This window comes from Salmo salar, chromosome ssa14 (genome assembly GCF_905237065.1).
Source record: "Salmo salar chromosome ssa14, Ssal_v3.1, whole genome shotgun sequence".
In the NCBI taxonomy this organism is placed as follows: domain Eukaryota; kingdom Metazoa; phylum Chordata; class Actinopteri; order Salmoniformes; family Salmonidae; genus Salmo; species Salmo salar.
This window is the reverse complement of record NC_059455.1, coordinates 55551144-55569486: the sequence shown is the minus strand read 5'-3', so window position 1 is coordinate 55569486 and position 18343 is coordinate 55551144. Positions and strand designations below refer to the sequence as shown.

General features: G+C 44.6%; 1 protein-coding gene across 1 annotated transcript in view; it reads right to left on the bottom strand.

Moving 5' to 3' along the window:
- The window catches only part of eppk1 (epiplakin 1), a 36942-nt gene that overhangs the window by 4416 nt on the left and 14183 nt on the right, over positions 1 to 18343 (bottom strand). Inside the window, 7 exon segments of the mRNA XM_014141401.2 lie at positions 1 to 1056; positions 1059 to 3173; positions 3176 to 4231; positions 4234 to 7407; positions 7410 to 8451; positions 8454 to 12700; positions 12703 to 17979. Coding sequence (XP_013996876.2) covers positions 1 to 1056; positions 1059 to 3173; positions 3176 to 4231; positions 4234 to 7407; positions 7410 to 8451; positions 8454 to 12700; positions 12703 to 17944 — 17932 coding nt within the window. The 5' untranslated portion in view covers positions 17945 to 17979.

Below are 18343 nucleotides of genomic sequence, written 5' to 3'. Positions count from 1 at the left end.
CAATTACAAGTAAGCTAAAGCCAGTATCTGGGTCTGTCACACACCGCTCCACAAGCTGCAGGTAGGTGAGGTTCTCTTGTGTGTTGGGGTCAAAAAAGCCCTTGGTGTCATCGTCAGGGTCATCGAGGATCTGGTTCATTTCCTCATCAAAGTATCCTCTCTGGTACGCCACCTCTACTGGCACTCTATGACTGTACACTGGATCGATGATTCCACCAGTTGCAATCTGTGCCTCAAGAAGGCGAATTCCATGGTCCTTGACAATTAGATCCTTTTTCAAGGCCTGGAACAAGGAAATAGTGTTTCCTGTGTAGGGATCTTTGTATCCAGTGACTGCCCTCTCTGCTGAAAGCAGTTTGTTCTTCCACTCGTTCCCAACCACACCTTGAGCGGCTGCCTCTTCTACAGAGAGCTTCTTGTTCTTCACTGGGTCAATGACAAATCCAGTGGCAGCTTGAGCCTCCAGCAGAACCAGAGAGGTTCCAGGAGTTAGAAGACCTTTGGATTTGGCCTCGTAGATGCTCATGGTCTGTTTGGTGGACTGAACATATACACCTGCAATGCTATTAGTTCCCTCCAAGTACTTGTGTACTGAGTCCATTTCACTCACTTGGGTCACTGTGACTTTTCCTGTATTGAGGTCTTCATAGAGTTTCTTGTCAATGATTTTTGAGGCAAGCAGCTCACCAGCGGTGACATTCTTCCTGATACCATGGAAGCTTGTCTCTGTTGTTGTTGTGGTAATGGTTGTTTTCTCTGACTTTGTCTCAGGTGGTGGTGTGCATGTTGTCACTGAAGATGTTGTGGTTATTGTGGTGGTAGTCTTTTGTTGAACAATTGCTAGTACAATCTCCATGAAGCGTTCAATAGTGATTGCTCCAGATTTATACTGCTGCACAAGCTCTCTCCTTCTCTCCTCTGTGATGTATTTTGAGTAGAGGAGATCCCATAGAGACACTTTCTGTCCTTGAAATTTGCCTCCGGCCTTAGTTGTTGTCATAGCCTTCAGAATGTTCTTGGTTTGCTCATCAATGAAGAAGTAAAACTCTCCTTTTTGACAATTACAAGTAAGCTAAAGCCAGTATCTGGGTCTGTCACACACCGCTCCACAAGCTGCAGGTAGGTGAGGTTCTCTTGTGTGTTGGGGTCAAAAAAGCCCTTGGTGTCATCGTCAGGGTCATCGAGGATCTGGTTCATTTCCTCATCAAAGTATCCTCTCTGGTACGCCACCTCTACTGGCACTCTATGACTGTACACTGGATCGATGATTCCACCAGTTGCAATCTGTGCCTCAAGAAGGCGAATTCCATGGTCCTTGACAATTAGATCCTTTTTCAAGGCCTGGAACAAGGAAATAGTGTTTCCTGTGTAGGGATCTTTGTATCCAGTGACTGCCCTCTCTGCTGAAAGCAGTTTGTTCTTCCACTCGTTCCCAACCACACCTTGAGCGGCTGCCTCTTCTACAGAGAGCTTCTTGTTCTTCACTGGGTCAATGACAAATCCAGTGGCAGCTTGAGCCTCCAGCAGAACCAGAGAGGTTCCAGGAGTTAGAAGACCTTTGGATTTGGCCTCGTAGATGCTCATGGTCTGTTTGGTGGACTGAACATATACACCTGCAATGCTATTAGTTCCCTCCAAGTACTTGTGTACTGAGTCCATTTCACTCACTTGGGTCACTGTGACTTTTCCTGTACTGAGGTCTTCATAGAGATTCTTGTCAATGATTTTTGAGGCAAGCAGCTCGCCAGCGGTGACATTCTTCCTGATACCATGGAAGTTTGTCTCTGTTCTTGTTGTGGTAATGGTTGTTTTCTCTGACTTTGTCTCAGGTGGTGGTGTGCATGTTGTCACTGAAGATGTTGTGGTTATTGTGGTGGTAGTCTTTTGTTGAACAATTGCTAGTACAATCTCCATGAAGCGTTCAATAGTGATTGCTCCAGATTTATACTGCTGCACAAGCTCTCTCCTTCTCTCCTCTGTGATGTATTTTGAGTAGAGGAGATCCCATAGAGACACTTTCTGTCCTTGAAATTTGCCTCCGGCCTTAGTTGTTGTCATAGCCTTCAGAATGTTCTTGGTTTGCTCATCAATGAAGAAGTAAAACTCTCCTTTTTTGACAATTACAAGTAAGCTAAGGCCAGTATCTGGGTCTGTCACACACCTCTCCACAAGCTGCAGGTAGGTGAGGTTCTCTTGTGTGTTGGGGTCAAAAAAGCCCTTGGTGTCATCGTCAGGGTCATCGAGGATCTGGTTCATTTCCTCATCAAAGTATCCTCTCTGGTATGCCACCTCTACTGGCACTCTATGACTGTACACTGGATCGATGATTCCACCAGTTGCAATCTGTGCCTCAAGAAGGCGAATTCCATGGTCCTTGACAATTAGATCCTTTTTCAAGGCCTGGAACAAGGAAATAGTGTTTCCTGTGTAGGGATCTTTGTATCCAGTGACTGCCCTCTCTGCTGAAAGCAGTTTGTTCTTCCACTCGTTCCCAACCACACCTTGAGCGGCTGCCTCTTCTACAGAGAGCTTCTTGTTCTTCACTGGGTCAATGACAAATCCAGTGGCAGCTTGAGCCTCCAGCAGAACCAGAGAGGTTCCAGGAGTTAGAAGACCTTTGGATTTGGCCTCGTAGATGCTCATGGTCTGTTTGGTGGACTGAACATATACACCTGCAATGCTATTAGTTCCCTCCAAGTACTTGTGTACTGAGTCCATTTCACTCACTTGGGTCACTGTGACTTTTCCTGTATTGAGGTCTTCATAGAGTTTCTTGTCAATGATTTTTGAGGCAAGCAGCTCACCAGCGGTGACATTCTTCCTGATACCATGGAAGCTTGTCTCTGTTGTTGTTGTGGTAATGGTTGTTTTCTCTGACTTTGTCTCAGGTGGTGGTGTGCATGTTGTCACTGAAGATGTTGTGGTTATTGTGGTGGTAGTCTTTTGTTGAACAATTGCTAGTACAATCTCCATGAAGCGTTCAATAGTGATTGCTCCAGATTTATACTGCTGCACAAGCTCTCTCCTTCTCTCCTCTGTGATGTATTTTGAGTAGAGGAGATCCCATAGAGACACTTTCTGTCCTTGAAATTTGCCTCCGGCCTTAGTTGTTGTCATAGCCTTCAGAATGTTCTTGGTTTGCTCATCAATGAAGAAGTAAAACTCTCCTTTTTGACAATTACAAGTAAGCTAAAGCCAGTATCTGGGTCTGTCACACACCGCTCCACAAGCTGCAGGTAGGTGAGGTTCTCTTGTGTGTTGGGGTCAAAAAAGCCCTTGGTGTCATCGTCAGGGTCATCGAGGATCTGGTTCATTTCCTCATCAAAGTATCCTCTCTGGTACGCCACCTCTACTGGCACTCTATGACTGTACACTGGATCGATGATTCCACCAGTTGCAATCTGTGCCTCAAGAAGGCGAATTCCATGGTCCTTGACAATTAGATCCTTTTTCAAGGCCTGGAACAAGGAAATAGTGTTTCCTGTGTAGGGATCTTTGTATCCAGTGACTGCCCTCTCTGCTGAAAGCAGTTTGTTCTTCCACTCGTTCCCAACCACACCTTGAGCGGCTGCCTCTTCTACAGAGAGCTTCTTGTTCTTCACTGGGTCAATGACAAATCCAGTGGCAGCTTGAGCCTCCAGCAGAACCAGAGAGGTTCCAGGAGTTAGAAGACCTTTGGATTTGGCCTCGTAGATGCTCATGGTCTGTTTGGTGGACTGAACATATACACCTGCAATGCTATTAGTTCCCTCCAAGTACTTGTGTACTGAGTCCATTTCACTCACTTGGGTCACTGTGACTTTTCCTGTATTGAGGTCTTCATAGAGTTTCTTGTCAATGATTTTTGAGGCAAGCAGCTCACCAGCGGTGACATTCTTCCTGATACCATGGAAGCTTGTCTCTGTTGTTGTTGTGGTAATGGTTGTTTTCTCTGACTTTGTCTCAGGTGGTGGTGTGCATGTTGTCACTGAAGATGTTGTGGTTATTGTGGTGGTAGTCTTTTGTTGAACAATTGCTAGTACAATCTCCATGAAGCGTTCAATAGTGATTGCTCCAGATTTATACTGCTGCACAAGCTCTCTCCTTCTCTCCTCTGTGATGTATTTTGAGTAGAGGAGATCCCATAGAGACACTTTCTGTCCTTGAAATTTGCCTCCGGCCTTAGTTGTTGTCATAGCCTTCAGAATGTTCTTGGTTTGCTCATCAATGAAGAAGTAAAACTCTCCTTTTTGACAATTACAAGTAAGCTAAGGCCAGTATCTGGGTCTGTCACACACCGCTCCACAAGCTGCAGGTAGGTGAGGTTCTCTTGTGTGTTGGGGTCAAAAAAGCCCTTGGTGTCATCGTCAGGGTCATCGAGGATCTGGTTCATTTCCTCATCAAAGTATCCTCTCTGGTACGCCACCTCTACTGGCACTCTATGACTGTACACTGGATCGATAATTCCACCAGTTGCAATCTGTGCCTCAAGAAGGCGAATTCCATGGTCCTTGACAATTAGATCCTTTTTCAAGGCCTGGAACAAGGAAATAGTGTTTCCTGTGTAGGGATCTTTGTATCCAGTGACTGCCCTCTCTGCTGAAAGCAGTTTGTTCTTCCACTCGTTCCCAACCACACCTTGAGCGGCTGCCTCTTCTACAGAGAGCTTCTTGTTCTTCACTGGGTCAATGACAAATCCAGTGGCAGCTTGAGCCTCCAGCAGAACCAGAGAGGTTCCAGGAGTTAGAAGACCTTTGGATTTGGCCTCGTAGATGCTCATGGTCTGTTTGGTGGACTGAACATATACACCTGCAATGCTATTAGTTCCCTCCAAGTACTTGTGTACTGAGTCCATTTCACTCACTTGGGTCACTGTGACTTTTCCTGTACTGAGGTCTTCATAGAGTTTCTTGTCAATGATTTTTGAGGCAAGCAGCTCACCAGCGGTGACATTCTTCCTGATACCATGGAAGCTTGTCTCTGTTGTTGTTGTGGTAATGGTTGTTTTCTCTGACTTTGTCTCAGGTGGTGGTGTGCATGTTGTCACTGAAGATGTTGTGGTTATTGTGGTGGTAGTCTTTTGTTGAACAATTGCTAGTACAATCTCCATGAAGCGTTCAATAGTGATTGCTCCAGATTTATACTGCTGCACAAGCTCTCTCCTTCTCTCCTCTTTGATGTATTTTGAGTAGAGGAGATCCCATAGAGACACTTTCTGTCCTTGAAATTTGCCTCCGGCCTTAGTTGTTGTCATAGCCTTCAGAATGTTCTTGGTTTGCTCATCAATGAAGAAGTAAAACTCTCCTTTTTTGACAATTACAAGTAAGCTAAGGCCAGTATCTGGGTCTGTCACACACCTCTCCACAAGCTGCAGGTAGGTGAGGTTCTCTTGTGTGTTGGGGTCAAAAAAGCCCTTGGTGTCATCGTCAGGGTCATCGAGGATCTGGTTCATTTCCTCATCAAAGTATCCTCTCTGGTACGCCACCTCTACTGGCACTCTATGACTGTACACTGGATCGATGATTCCACCAGTTGCAATCTGTGCCTCAAGAAGGCGAATTCCATGGTCCTTGACAATTAGATCCTTTTTCAAGGCCTGGAACAAGGAAATAGTGTTTCCTGTGTAGGGATCTTTGTATCCAGTGACTGCCCTCTCTGCTGAAAGCAGTTTGTTCTTCCACTCGTTCCCAACCACACCTTGAGCGGCTGCCTCTTCTACAGAGAGCTTCTTGTTCTTCACTGGGTCAATGACAAATCCAGTGGCAGCTTGAGCCTCCAGCAGAACCAGAGAGGTTCCAGGAGTTAGAAGACCTTTGGATTTGGCCTCGTAGATGCTCATGGTCTGTTTGGTGGACTGAACATATACACCTGCAATGCTATTAGTTCCCTCCAAGTACTTGTGTACTGAGTCCATTTCACTCACTTGGTTCACTGTGACTTTTCCTGTACTGAGGTCTTCATAGAGATTCTTGTCAATAATTTTTGAGGCAAGCAGCTCGCCAGCGGTGACATTCTTCCTGATACCATGGAAGCTTGTCTCTGTTGTTGTTGTGGTAATGGTTGTTTTCTCTGACTTTGTCTCAGGTGGTGGTGTGCATGTTGTCACTGAAGATGTTGTGGTTATTGTGGTGGTAGTCTTTTGTTGAACAATTGCTAGTACAATCTCCATGAAGCGTTCAATAGTGATTGCTCCAGATTTATACTGCTGCACAAGCTCTCTCCTTCTCTCCTCTTTGATGTATTTTGAGTAGAGGAGATCCCATAGAGACACTTTCTGTCCTTGAAATTTGCCTCCGGCCTTAGTTGTTGTCATAGCCTTCAGAATGTTCTTGGTTTGCTCATCAATGAAGAAGTAAAACTCTCCTTTTTTGACAATTACAAGTAAGCTAAGGCCAGTATCTGGGTCTGTCACACACCTCTCCACAAGCTGCAGGTAGGTGAGGTTCTCTTGTGTGTTGGGGTCAAAAAAGCCCTTGGTGTCATCGTCAGGGTCATCGAGGATCTGGTTCATTTCCTCATCAAAGTATCCTCTCTGGTATGCCACCTCTACTGGCACTCTATGACTGTACACTGGATCGATGATTCCACCAGTTGCAATCTGTGCCTCAAGAAGGCGAATTCCATGGTCCTTGACAATTAGATCCTTTTTCAAGGCCTGGAACAAGGAAATAGTGTTTCCTGTGTAGGGATCTTTGTATCCAGTGACTGCCCTCTCTGCTGAAAGCAGTTTGTTCTTCCACTCGTTCCCAACCACACCTTGAGCGGCTGCCTCTTCTACAGAGAGCTTCTTGTTCTTCACTGGGTCAATGACAAATCCAGTGGCAGCTTGAGCCTCCAGCAGAACCAGAGAGGTTCCAGGAGTTAGAAGACCTTTGGATTTGGCCTCGTAGATGCTCATGGTCTGTTTGGTGGACTGAACATATACACCTGCAATGCTATTAGTTCCCTCCAAGTACTTGTGTACTGAGTCCATTTCACTCACTTGGGTCACTGTGACTTTTCCTGTACTGAGGTCTTCATAGAGTTTCTTGTCAATGATTTTTGAGGCAAGCAGCTCACCAGCGGTGACATTCTTCCTGATACCATGGAAGCTTGTCTCTGTTGTTGTTGTGGTAATGGTTGTTTTCTCTGACTTTGTCTCAGGTGGTGGTGTGCATGTTGTCACTGAAGATGTTGTGGTTATTGTGGTGGTAGTCTTTTGTTGAACAATTGCTAGTACAATCTCCATGAAGCGTTCAATAGTGATTGCTCCAGATTTATACTGCTGCACAAGCTCTCTCCTTCTCTCCTCTGTGATGTATTTTGAGTAGAGGAGATCCCATAGAGACACTTTCTGTCCTTGAAATTTGCCTCCGGCCTTAGTTGTTGTCATAGCCTTCAGAATGTTCTTGGTTTGCTCATCAATGAAGAAGTAAAACTCTCCTTTTTGACAATTACAAGTAAGCTAAGGCCAGTATCTGGGTCTGTCACACACCTCTCCACAAGCTGCAGGTAGGTGAGGTTCTCTTGTGTGTTGGGGTCAAAAAAGCCCTTGGTGTCATCGTCAGGGTCATCGAGGATCTGGTTCATTTCCTCATCAAAGTATCCTCTCTGGTACGCCACCTCTACTGGCACTCTATGACTGTACACTGGATCGATAATTCCACCAGTTGCAATCTGTGCCTCAAGAAGGCGAATTCCATGGTCCTTGACAATTAGATCCTTTTTCAAGGCCTGGAACAAGGAAATAGTGTTTCCTGTGTAGGGATCTTTGTATCCAGTGACTGCCCTCTCTGCTGAAAGCAGTTTGTTCTTCCACTCGTTCCCAACCACACCTTGAGCGGCTGCCTCTTCTACAGAGAGCTTCTTGTTCTTCACTGGGTCAATGACAAATCCAGTGGCAGCTTGAGCCTCCAGCAGAACCAGAGAGGTTCCAGGAGTTAGAAGACCTTTGGATTTGGCCTCGTAGATGCTCATGGTCTGTTTGGTGGACTGAACATATACACCTGCAATGCTATTAGTTCCCTCCAAGTACTTGTGTACTGAGTCCATTTCACTCACTTGGTTCACTGTGACTTTTCCTGTACTGAGGTCTTCATAGAGATTCTTGTCAATAATTTTTGAGGCAAGCAGCTCGCCAGCGGTGACATTCTTCCTGATACCATGGAAGCTTGTCTCTGTTGTTGTTGTGGTAATGGTTGTTTTCTCTGACTTTGTCTCAGGTGGTGGTGTGCATGTTGTCACTGAAGATGTTGTGGTTATTGTGGTGGTAGTCTTTTGTTGAACAATTGCTAGTACAATCTCCATGAAGCGTTCAATAGTGATTGCTCCAGATTTATACTGCTGCACAAGCTCTCTCCTTCTCTCCTCTGTGATGTATTTTGAGTAGAGGAGATCCCATAGAGACACTTTCTGTCCTTGAAATTTGCCTCCGGTCTTAGTTGTTGTCATAGCCTTCAGAATGTTCTTGGTTTGCTCATCAATGAAGAAGTAAAACTCTCCTTTTTGACAATTACAAGTAAGCTAAGGCCAGTATCTGGGTCTGTCACACACCTCTCCACAAGCTGCAGGTAGGTGAGGTTCTCTTGTGTGTTGGGGTCAAAAAAGCCCTTGGTGTCATCGTCAGGGTCATCGAGGATCTGGTTCATTTCCTCATCAAAGTATCCTCTCTGGTACGCCACCTCTACTGGCACTCTATGACTGTACACTGGATCGATAATTCCACCAGTTGCAATCTGTGCCTCAAGAAGGCGAATTCCATGGTCCTTGACAATTAGATCCTTTTTCAAGGCCTGGAACAAGGAAATAGTGTTTCCTGTGTAGGGATCTTTGTATCCAGTGACTGCCCTCTCTGCTGAAAGCAGTTTGTTCTTCCACTCGTTCCCAACCACACCTTGAGCGGCTGCCTCTTCTACAGAGAGCTTCTTGTTCTTCACTGGGTCAATGACAAATCCAGTGGCAGCTTGAGCCTCCAGCAGAACCAGAGAGGTTCCAGGAGTTAGAAGACCTTTGGATTTGGCCTCGTAGATGCTCATGGTCTGTTTGGTGGACTGAACATATACACCTGCAATGCTATTAGTTCCCTCCAAGTACTTGTGTACTGAGTCCATTTCCCTCACTTGGGTCACTGTGACTTTTCCTGTATTGAGGTCTTCATAGAGTTTCTTGTCAATGATTTTTGAGGCAAGCAGCTCACCAGCGGTGACATTCTTCCTGATACCATGGAAGCTTGTCTCTGTTGTTGTTGTGGTAATGGTTGTTTTCTCTGACTTTGTCTCAGGTGGTGGTGTGCATGTTGTCACTGAAGATGTTGTGGTTATTGTGGTGGTAGTCTTTTGTTGAACAATTGCTAGTACAATCTCCATGAAGCGTTCAATAGTGATTGCTCCAGATTTATACTGCTGCACAAGCTCTCTCCTTCTCTCCTCTGTGATGTATTTTGAGTAGAGGAGATCCCATAGAGACACTTTCTGTCCTTGAAATTTGCCTCCGGCCTTAGTTGTTGTCATAGCCTTCAGAATGTTCTTGGTTTGCTCATCAATGAAGAAGTAAAACTCTCCTTTTTTGACAATTACAAGTAAGCTAAGGCCAGTATCTGGGTCTGTCACACACCTCTCCACAAGCTGCAGGTAGGTGAGGTTCTCTTGTGTGTTGGGGTCAAAAAAGCCCTTGGTGTCATCGTCAGGGTCATCGAGGATCTGGTTCATTTCCTCATCAAAGTATCCTCTCTGGTACGCCACCTCTACTGGCACTCTATGACTGTACACTGGATCGATAATTCCACCAGTTGCAATCTGTGCCTCAAGAAGGCGAATTCCATGGTCCTTGACAATTAGATCCTTTTTCAAGGCCTGGAACAAGGAAATAGTGTTTCCTGTGTAGGGATCTTTGTATCCAGTGACTGCCCTCTCTGCTGAAAGCAGTTTGTTCTTCCACTCGTTCCCAACCACACCTTGAGCGGCTGCCTCTTCTACAGAGAGCTTCTTGTTCTTCACTGGGTCAATGACAAATCCAGTGGCAGCTTGAGCCTCCAGCAGAACCAGAGAGGTTCCAGGAGTTAGAAGACCTTTGGATTTGGCCTCGTAGATGCTCATGGTCTGTTTGGTGGACTGAACATATACACCTGCAATGCTATTAGTTCCCTCCAAGTACTTGTGTACTGAGTCCATTTCACTCACTTGGGTCACTGTGACTTTTCCTGTACTGAGGTCTTCATAGAGATTCTTGTCAATAATTTTTGAGGCAAGCAGCTCGCCAGCGGTGACATTCTTCCTGATACCATGGAAGCTTGTCTCTGTTGTTGTTGTGGTAATGGTTGTTTTCTCTGACTTTGTCTCAGGTGGTGGTGTGCATGTTGTCACTGAAGATGTTGTGGTTATTGTGGTGGTAGTCTTTTGTTGAACAATTGCTAGTACAATCTCCATGAAGCGTTCAATAGTGATTGCTCCAGATTTATACTGCTGCACAAGCTCTCTCCTTCTCTCCTCTTTGATGTATTTTGAGTAGAGGAGATCCCATAGAGACACTTTCTGTCCTTGAAATTTGCCTCCGGCCTTAGTTGTTGTCATAGCCTTCAGAATGTTCTTGGTTTGCTCATCAATGAAGAAGTAAAACTCTCCTTTTTTGACAATTACAAGTAAGCTAAGGCCAGTATCTGGGTCTGTCACACACCTCTCCACAAGCTGCAGGTAGGTGAGGTTCTCTTGTGTGTTGGGGTCAAAAAAGCCCTTGGTGTCATCGTCAGGGTCATCGAGGATCTGGTTCATTTCCTCATCAAAGTATCCTCTCTGGTACGCCACCTCTACTGGCACTCTATGACTGTACACTGGATCGATAATTCCACCAGTTGCAATCTGTGCCTCAAGAAGGCGAATTCCATGGTCCTTGACAATTAGATCCTTTTTCAAGGCCTGGAACAAGGAAATAGTGTTTCCTGTGTAGGGATCTTTGTATCCAGTGACTGCCCTCTCTGCTGAAAGCAGTTTGTTCTTCCACTCGTTCCCAACCACACCTTGAGCGGCTGCCTCTTCTACAGAGAGCTTCTTGTTCTTCACTGGGTCAATGACAAATCCAGTGGCAGCTTGAGCCTCCAGCAGAACCAGAGAGGTTCCAGGAGTTAGAAGACCTTTGGATTTGGCCTCGTAGATGCTCATGGTCTGTTTGGTGGACTGAACATATACACCTGCAATGCTATTAGTTCCCTCCAAGTACTTGTGTACTGAGTCCATTTCACTCACTTGGTTCACTGTGACTTTTCCTGTACTGAGGTCTTCATAGAGTTTCTTGTCAATGATTTTTGAGGCAAGCAGCTCGCCAGCGGTGACATTCTTCCTGATACCATGGAAGCTTGTCTCTGTTGTTGTTGTGGTAATGGTTGTTTTCTCTGACTTTGTCTCAGGTGGTGGTGTGCATGTTGTCACTGAAGATGTTGTGGTTATTGTGGTGGTAGTCTTTTGTTGAATAATTGCTAGTATAATCTCCATGAAGCGTTCAATAGTGATTGCTCCAGATTTATACTGCTGCACAAGCTCTCTCCTTCTCTCCTCTTTGATGTATTTTGAGTAGAGGAGATCCCATAGAGACACTTTCTGTCCTTGAAATTTGCCTCCGGCCTTAGTTGTTGTCATGGCCTTCAGAATGTTCTTGGTTTGCTCATCAATGAAGAAGTAAAACTCTCCTTTTTTGACAATTACAAGTAAGCTAAGGCCAGTATCTGGGTCTGTCACACACCGCTCCACAAGCTGCAGGTAGGTGAGGTTCTCTTGTGTGTTGGGGTCAAAAAAGCCCTTGGTGTCATCGTCAGGGTCATCGAGGATCTGGTTCATTTCCTCATCAAAGTATCCTCTCTGGTACGCCACCTCTACTGGCACTCTATGACTGTACACTGGATCGATGATTCCACCAGTTGCAATCTGTGCCTCAAGAAGGCGAATTCCATGGTCCTTGACAATTAGATCCTTTTTCAAGGCCTGGAACAAGGAAATAGTGTTTCCTGTGTAGGGATCTTTGTATCCAGTGACTGCCCTCTCTGCTGAAAGCAGTTTGTTCTTCCACTCGTTCCCAACCACACCTTGAGCGGCTGCCTCTTCTACAGAGAGCTTCTTGTTCTTCACTGGGTCAATGACAAATCCAGTGGCAGCTTGAGCCTCCAGCAGAACCAGAGAGGTTCCAGGAGTTAGAAGACCTTTGGATTTGGCCTCGTAGATGCTCATGGTCTGTTTGGTGGACTGAACATATACACCTGCAATGCTATTAGTTCCCTCCAAGTACTTGTGTACTGAGTCCATTTCACTCACTTGGGTCACTGTGACTTTTCCTGTATTGAGGTCTTCATAGAGTTTCTTGTCAATGATTTTTGAGGCAAGCAGCTCACCAGCGGTGACATTCTTCCTGATACCATGGAAGCTTGTCTCTGTGGTTGTTGTGGTAATGGTTGTTTTCTCTGACTTTGTCTCAGGTGGTGGTGTGCATGTTGTCACTGAAGATGTTGTGGTTATTGTGGTGGTAGTCTTTTGTTGAACAATTGCTAGTACAATCTCCATGAAGCGTTCAATAGTGATTGCTCCAGATTTATACTGCTGCACAAGCTCTCTCCTTCTCTCCTCTGTGATGTATTTTGAGTAGAGGAGATCCCATAGAGACACTTTCTGTCCTTGAAATTTGCCTCCGGCCTTAGTTGTTGTCATAGCCTTCAGAATGTTCTTGGTTTGCTCATCAATGAAGAAGTAAAACTCTCCTTTTTGACAATTACAAGTAAGCTAAGGCCAGTATCTGGGTCTGTCACACACCTCTCCACAAGCTGCAGGTAGGTGAGGTTCTCTTGTGTGTTGGGGTCAAAAAAGCCCTTGGTGTCATCGTCAGGGTCATCGAGGATCTGGTTCATTTCCTCATCAAAGTATCCTCTCTGGTACGCCACCTCTACTGGCACTCTATGACTGTACACTGGATCGATGATTCCACCAGTTGCAATCTGTGCCTCAAGAAGGCGAATTCCATGGTCCTTGACAATTAGATCCTTTTTCAAGGCCTGGAACAAGGAAATAGTGTTTCCTGTGTAGGGATCTTTGTATCCAGTGACTGCCCTCTCTGCTGAAAGCAGTTTGTTCTTCCACTCGTTCCCAACCACACCTTGAGCGGCTGCCTCTTCTACAGAGAGCTTCTTGTTCTTCACTGGGTCAATGACAAATCCAGTGGCAGCTTGAGCCTCCAGCAGAACCAGAGAGGTTCCAGGAGTTAGAAGACCTTTGGATTTGGCCTCGTAGATGCTCATTATCTTTTTAGTGGATTCAATTCTCACTCCTGCAATGCAATTTGTTGCCCCAAGGTACTTTTGAATAGATTCCATTTCCCCTACAGTCTCTTCAGTAACTTCTCCATGGATAATCTGAGTGAATAGTTCCTTTGAGATGATTTGTGACTCATAAAGCTCACTTGCTGATACCTGCTTCCTCAGTCCTTTGAACTTTATTTGTTTTGATGTCACTTCCTGTATTATTGCGATAACTATTTCTATTATCTCTTTCATTGTCAATGATCTTGTCTTGTACTGTTTCAAGAGCTGCTCTCTCTTCAGTTTTGAAATGTATTCAGAGATTAACACATCCCACAGTGACACTTGTTTGTCTTCAAATTTACCTGCATTGATGACCACAATTTTGTCTTTGAATTCCTGCTCTGTTTGTTCATCTGTGTGAAAGTCAACTTCAGCTTCTACATGTAATGGTAGGAGTAAAAGCCCTGTCTGAGAATCCTTTTCACACCTCTCTCTTAGCTGAAGGTATGTTAGGTTTTCCTTGGTGCTGGGGTCAAAGAATCCTTTTGTGTCATCATTTGGATTAGAAATTACATCACTTGTTTCTTCATCAAGGTAGCCATTTTTCTTGGCGACATGAGACGGTATCCTGTAGCTGTTGACTGGGTCAATTATTCCCCCTGTTGCAATTTGTGCTTCTAGCAGATGTATCCCATGGCCTTTCTCGATCAGATCTTTTTTCATGGCTTCAAATAAAGATATTGTTTCATCTGTGTATGGATCTACATATCCAGTGACTGCTCGTTCAGCTGAGAGTAGTTTTTCATGTATTTCTAGTCCAATTAGTCGTCCTCTTGCGGCCTCATCAACAGATAGATATTTGTTCTTGATTGGATCGATGACAAACCCTGTTGCAGCCTGAGCCTCAAGCAGTTTCAGTGCAGTACCAGGCGTTAGCAAACCTTGCGTCTTTGCCTCATAAATGCTCATTACTTTTTTGGATGGAAGAATCTGGACGCCAGCAACACTTCCTGTACCCCTTAGGTATTGCTTCACAGATTCCAGTTTGGTCACTTGTTCAATAGTTACTTTTCCTTCCTCCAAACTCTTGAAGGTATTGGCATCAATTATGCTTGATTTCAATAGTTGTTTTGCAGAGACTGGCTTTCTCAAACCTATTGTTGTTTTCAGAGTTTCGTTCTCTTCCAGTTTTGTAATGGTGGAAATGACCAAAGTGATTATTACTTGTATGGTTATCTTCTTTGTTCTGTATTTGTCAAGGAACTGGAGTCTCTGATCATCAGTAAAGTATCCAGAGTGAATCAAATACCAAAGCGAGACCGTCTTTCCTGAATAACGCCCTACTGATATACTAACAGTTGTCTTTTCAAACTCCTGTTTAATCTCAGTGTCTGAGTACATTTTTTCAGTTTCATCCTGTGTTTTAGTTTTGTCCATCAGTGGCAGAAGAAACAGACCCGTCTCTGGGTCCTTTATGCACTGCTCCAGCATTTCCATGTAGGTCAAGTTTGCTTGTGTCCTTGGGTCAAAAAATCCCTTGGTGTCATCACTGGGATCTGTCAGGATTTGATTAAGCTCTTCATCAAAGTATCCCTTTCTGTAAGCAACTTCAAGGGGCAAATGAAGACACTTCAATGGGTCAATGATGCCACCTGTTGCAATCTGGGCTTCAAGTAAACGAATGCCATGCTGCTGCAGGATCAGATCTTTCTTCATGGCTTGGAAGAGTGAGATCTTTTTATCAGTGTAGGGGTCTGTGTAGCCAGTTACTGCCTTCTCTGCTGATAAGAGCTTTTCGTACAGTTCTGGGCCAATTATCTTCTCTTTCAGAGCATGATCCACAGTCAGTTTCTGGTTATGAAGAGGGTCAATGATAAAGCCCGTGGCAGCTTGTGCTTCCAGAAGAGATAGCGCAGTACCAGGAGTCAGGATGCCCTTTTTCTTGGCCTCATAGATGCTCAGTTTTTGACTGGAGGGTTGGAGTATCACCCCGGCTACACAGCTGTTTCCTCTCAGATAGGTTCTAACCGTGTCTATCTTCATTATATCCTTGTTGGTCAGTTTCCCTTCAATCAGACTTTTGTATGTCTTTTCGTCCACAATTTCCAACCTCAAAAGGTCCACAACAGAAACATTCCCCCTCAGACCCTCAAAGTTAAGACCAGCTTGCCACTTTATCTCCTTGCTTTCAATGATTTCCAGGATAATTACAATGATTTCCTTGATTGTGATCATCCTTGACTTGTACAGTTTGAATAACTCCTGCCTTTTGTCCTCACACAGATATTCAGAGTTGATGAGATCCCAGAGTGTTACATGCTTGCAGCTGAACCTGCCATACTTAACAGTGACATTTGTAGCTTGGAATGTCTCCTTTATGTGATCTTGTATGTTGACTCTGTTGCTTTTGCCTTTGAGGGGCAGAAGACAAAGGCCTGTGCTTTGATCAGTGACACACCTAGCCATGAGCTTCAGGTATGTGAGGTTTTCATGAGTGTTGGGGTCAAAGAAGCCCTTAGTGTCATCACTTGGATCATCAAGAATCTGATTCATTTCCTCATTGAAATATCCCCTCTTGTAGGCTACATGGACAGGAATACGATGGCTGTTAAGAGGGTCAATGATTCCTCCAGTGGCAATCTGTGCCTCCAGCAGACGAATTCCGTGGTCTTGTAAGATGAGGTCTTTCTGCATGGCTTGGAACAGAGAGATGGTTTTGCCAGTGTATGGATCTTTGTAACCAGTCACTGCTTTCTCTGCTGAACGCAGCTTTCCATGAAGGTCAGGTCCCACTATGTTTGCCTTCACTGCCTCATCCACTGAAAACTTTCTATTGGCAATAGGGTCAATGATGAAGCCTGTTGCTGCTTGAGCTTCCAGTAGAATCAGTGCAGTTCCTGGCATTAGCTTTCCCTTTTGTCTGGCCTGGTAGATTGTCATGATCTGAGAATCAGGAAGCAAAACACCTGCAATGCTGTCTTTCCCTTGTAAGTACATTTGAACAGTTTCATCCTCTGTGACCTCCTTCACTGTCTTCTTCCCCTTGTTGAGTTCCTCCAGGACATTCTCGCTAATGATATCTGCCTCTACCAGCTGCTTTGCTGTGACAGTCTCCCGAATTCCTTCAAAGACGACGTTGGTTGTTTTCACTGATTGCTCTATAACCTCCATAATTTTTCTGATCATCATCTTCATTGTAAGGTGTCCCTGTGTGTATTGCCGAATGATGTCTTGCCTCTGATGTTCGTTGAAGTATTCTGACATCAGCAATTCCCAAAGGGATACAATCATTCCCATGTACTTCCCACAAGTCACCCTCACTCTCTCTTCTTTGAAGTTAAGTTTGGTTTGATAGTCGATGAAATTATGATTCTGACCACCTGACTGTTCCATAAGAGGAAGCAGGCAGAGTCCAGTGGCTGGGTCGATGACACATCGTTCCATCAGCTGAAGGTATGTCAGATTTTCCTTTGTGTTTGGATCAAAGAATCCTTTGGTGTCGTCTCCTGAGTCTGCAAGTATTGCATTCATGTCTTCATCAAAGAAACCTCGCTTGTAGGCCACATCCACAGGAAGTCTGTGACTGTTGATGGGATCAATTATTCCTCCTGTGGCGATTTGAGCTTCCAGTAAGCGAATCCCATGCTCCTTCACGATTAGGTCCTTTGACAGTGCCTGAAACAGGGATATTGTTTCACTTGTGTAGGGGTCTTTGTATCCTGTGACTGCCCGCTCAGCCGAGAGCAGTTTAGCATGGTAGTCAGGACCCACAACTTTGTTTTTAATAGCCTCGTCCACGCTGAATTTTTTGTTCTGAACAGGGTCAATCATGAATCCAGTGGCAGCCTGTGCCTCAAGAAGAACTAGTGCTGTTCCAGGCATAAGAATACCCTGCTTCATGGCTTGATAGATACTCATTCTCTGATTGGACGAGAGCATAGCTACACCAGAGATACCTCCTTTACCTTCCAGGTACTCTTTCACAGTCTCCATGAGCATCACATCCTGAGTGGTTGTTTTGCCTTTCTGCAAGTCGTCATAGGTCTCTTTGTTAATGATGTTTGCCGCTAGGAGCTCAGTGGAGGACACCCCCCTTCGCAGGCCTTTGAAGGTGATGCAAACTGGTAGTAGCAGTAAGCCAGTGTCAGGATCCACTATGCATTTCTCTATCAAATGTGAGTAGTTAAGATTTTCTTGTGAGTTTGGATCATAGAAAACTTTGAGGTCTTCCATCTGGTCAGAGAGTAAACCTTTTTCATAGTGTCCCTTCTCAATCGCTAAGTACACTGAAACATGTTGTTTTTCAACAGGGTCAAATAGACCTTTTGTGGATATCTGTGCCTCAAGCAACCGGGATCCATAATTTTTTGGAATCACATCCTTTTGTATGGCTTGGAATACAGACATTTTTTCATTTGTATAAGGATCTATGTAACCATCAATGGCTCTCTCAGCAACAAGGAGTTTTTCTCTCATCTCAGGTCCAATTATTCCTTCCTTGACAGCTTCTTCTACTGGAAGTTTCCGGTTGTTGATAAGGTCTATGATTCCCTCAGTGGCAGCCTGGGCCTCCAACAGGGCCAATGCTGTGCCAGGCTTCAGTAGGCGTTTCTTCATGGCCTGATATATTGTTATCTTCTGCTTTGTCTTCTCCAGGAAGACTCCAGCTACTGCACCGGTGCCTTGTGCCTGGCCATTTTCATTCCCTTCCATATCTTTAGTGATCGACTCAATCTTGACTTTCAAATCTGTGTAAAGATATAGAAAAACAACTTTAAATAGGAAAAGCACTTGCACATTTCAGTTTGCTTGTTGCAGGTGAATGGGAATAATTTGATGATAAGGCCAAACAGCAAACACATAATCTTAAACAAAGTGATACTGTCAAGAGCAGGTTTTCCTTTTCTTTTGCAATATCAGGTTGCAAAGGTTCATTTTCACTTAGATGTCTTTCGTAATAGTTTTTTGTTTTATGTTTAATCAATGATTTACTCTGAAGAATGGCTTCAATTTATTTGTTTGCTTATGCTGTATTATTTCATATCAGTTTCATGGCATTAACTTTCAAAAAGATCTTGCCTGGGCTCACATGCCTGATGTTGCAGTTGTTTG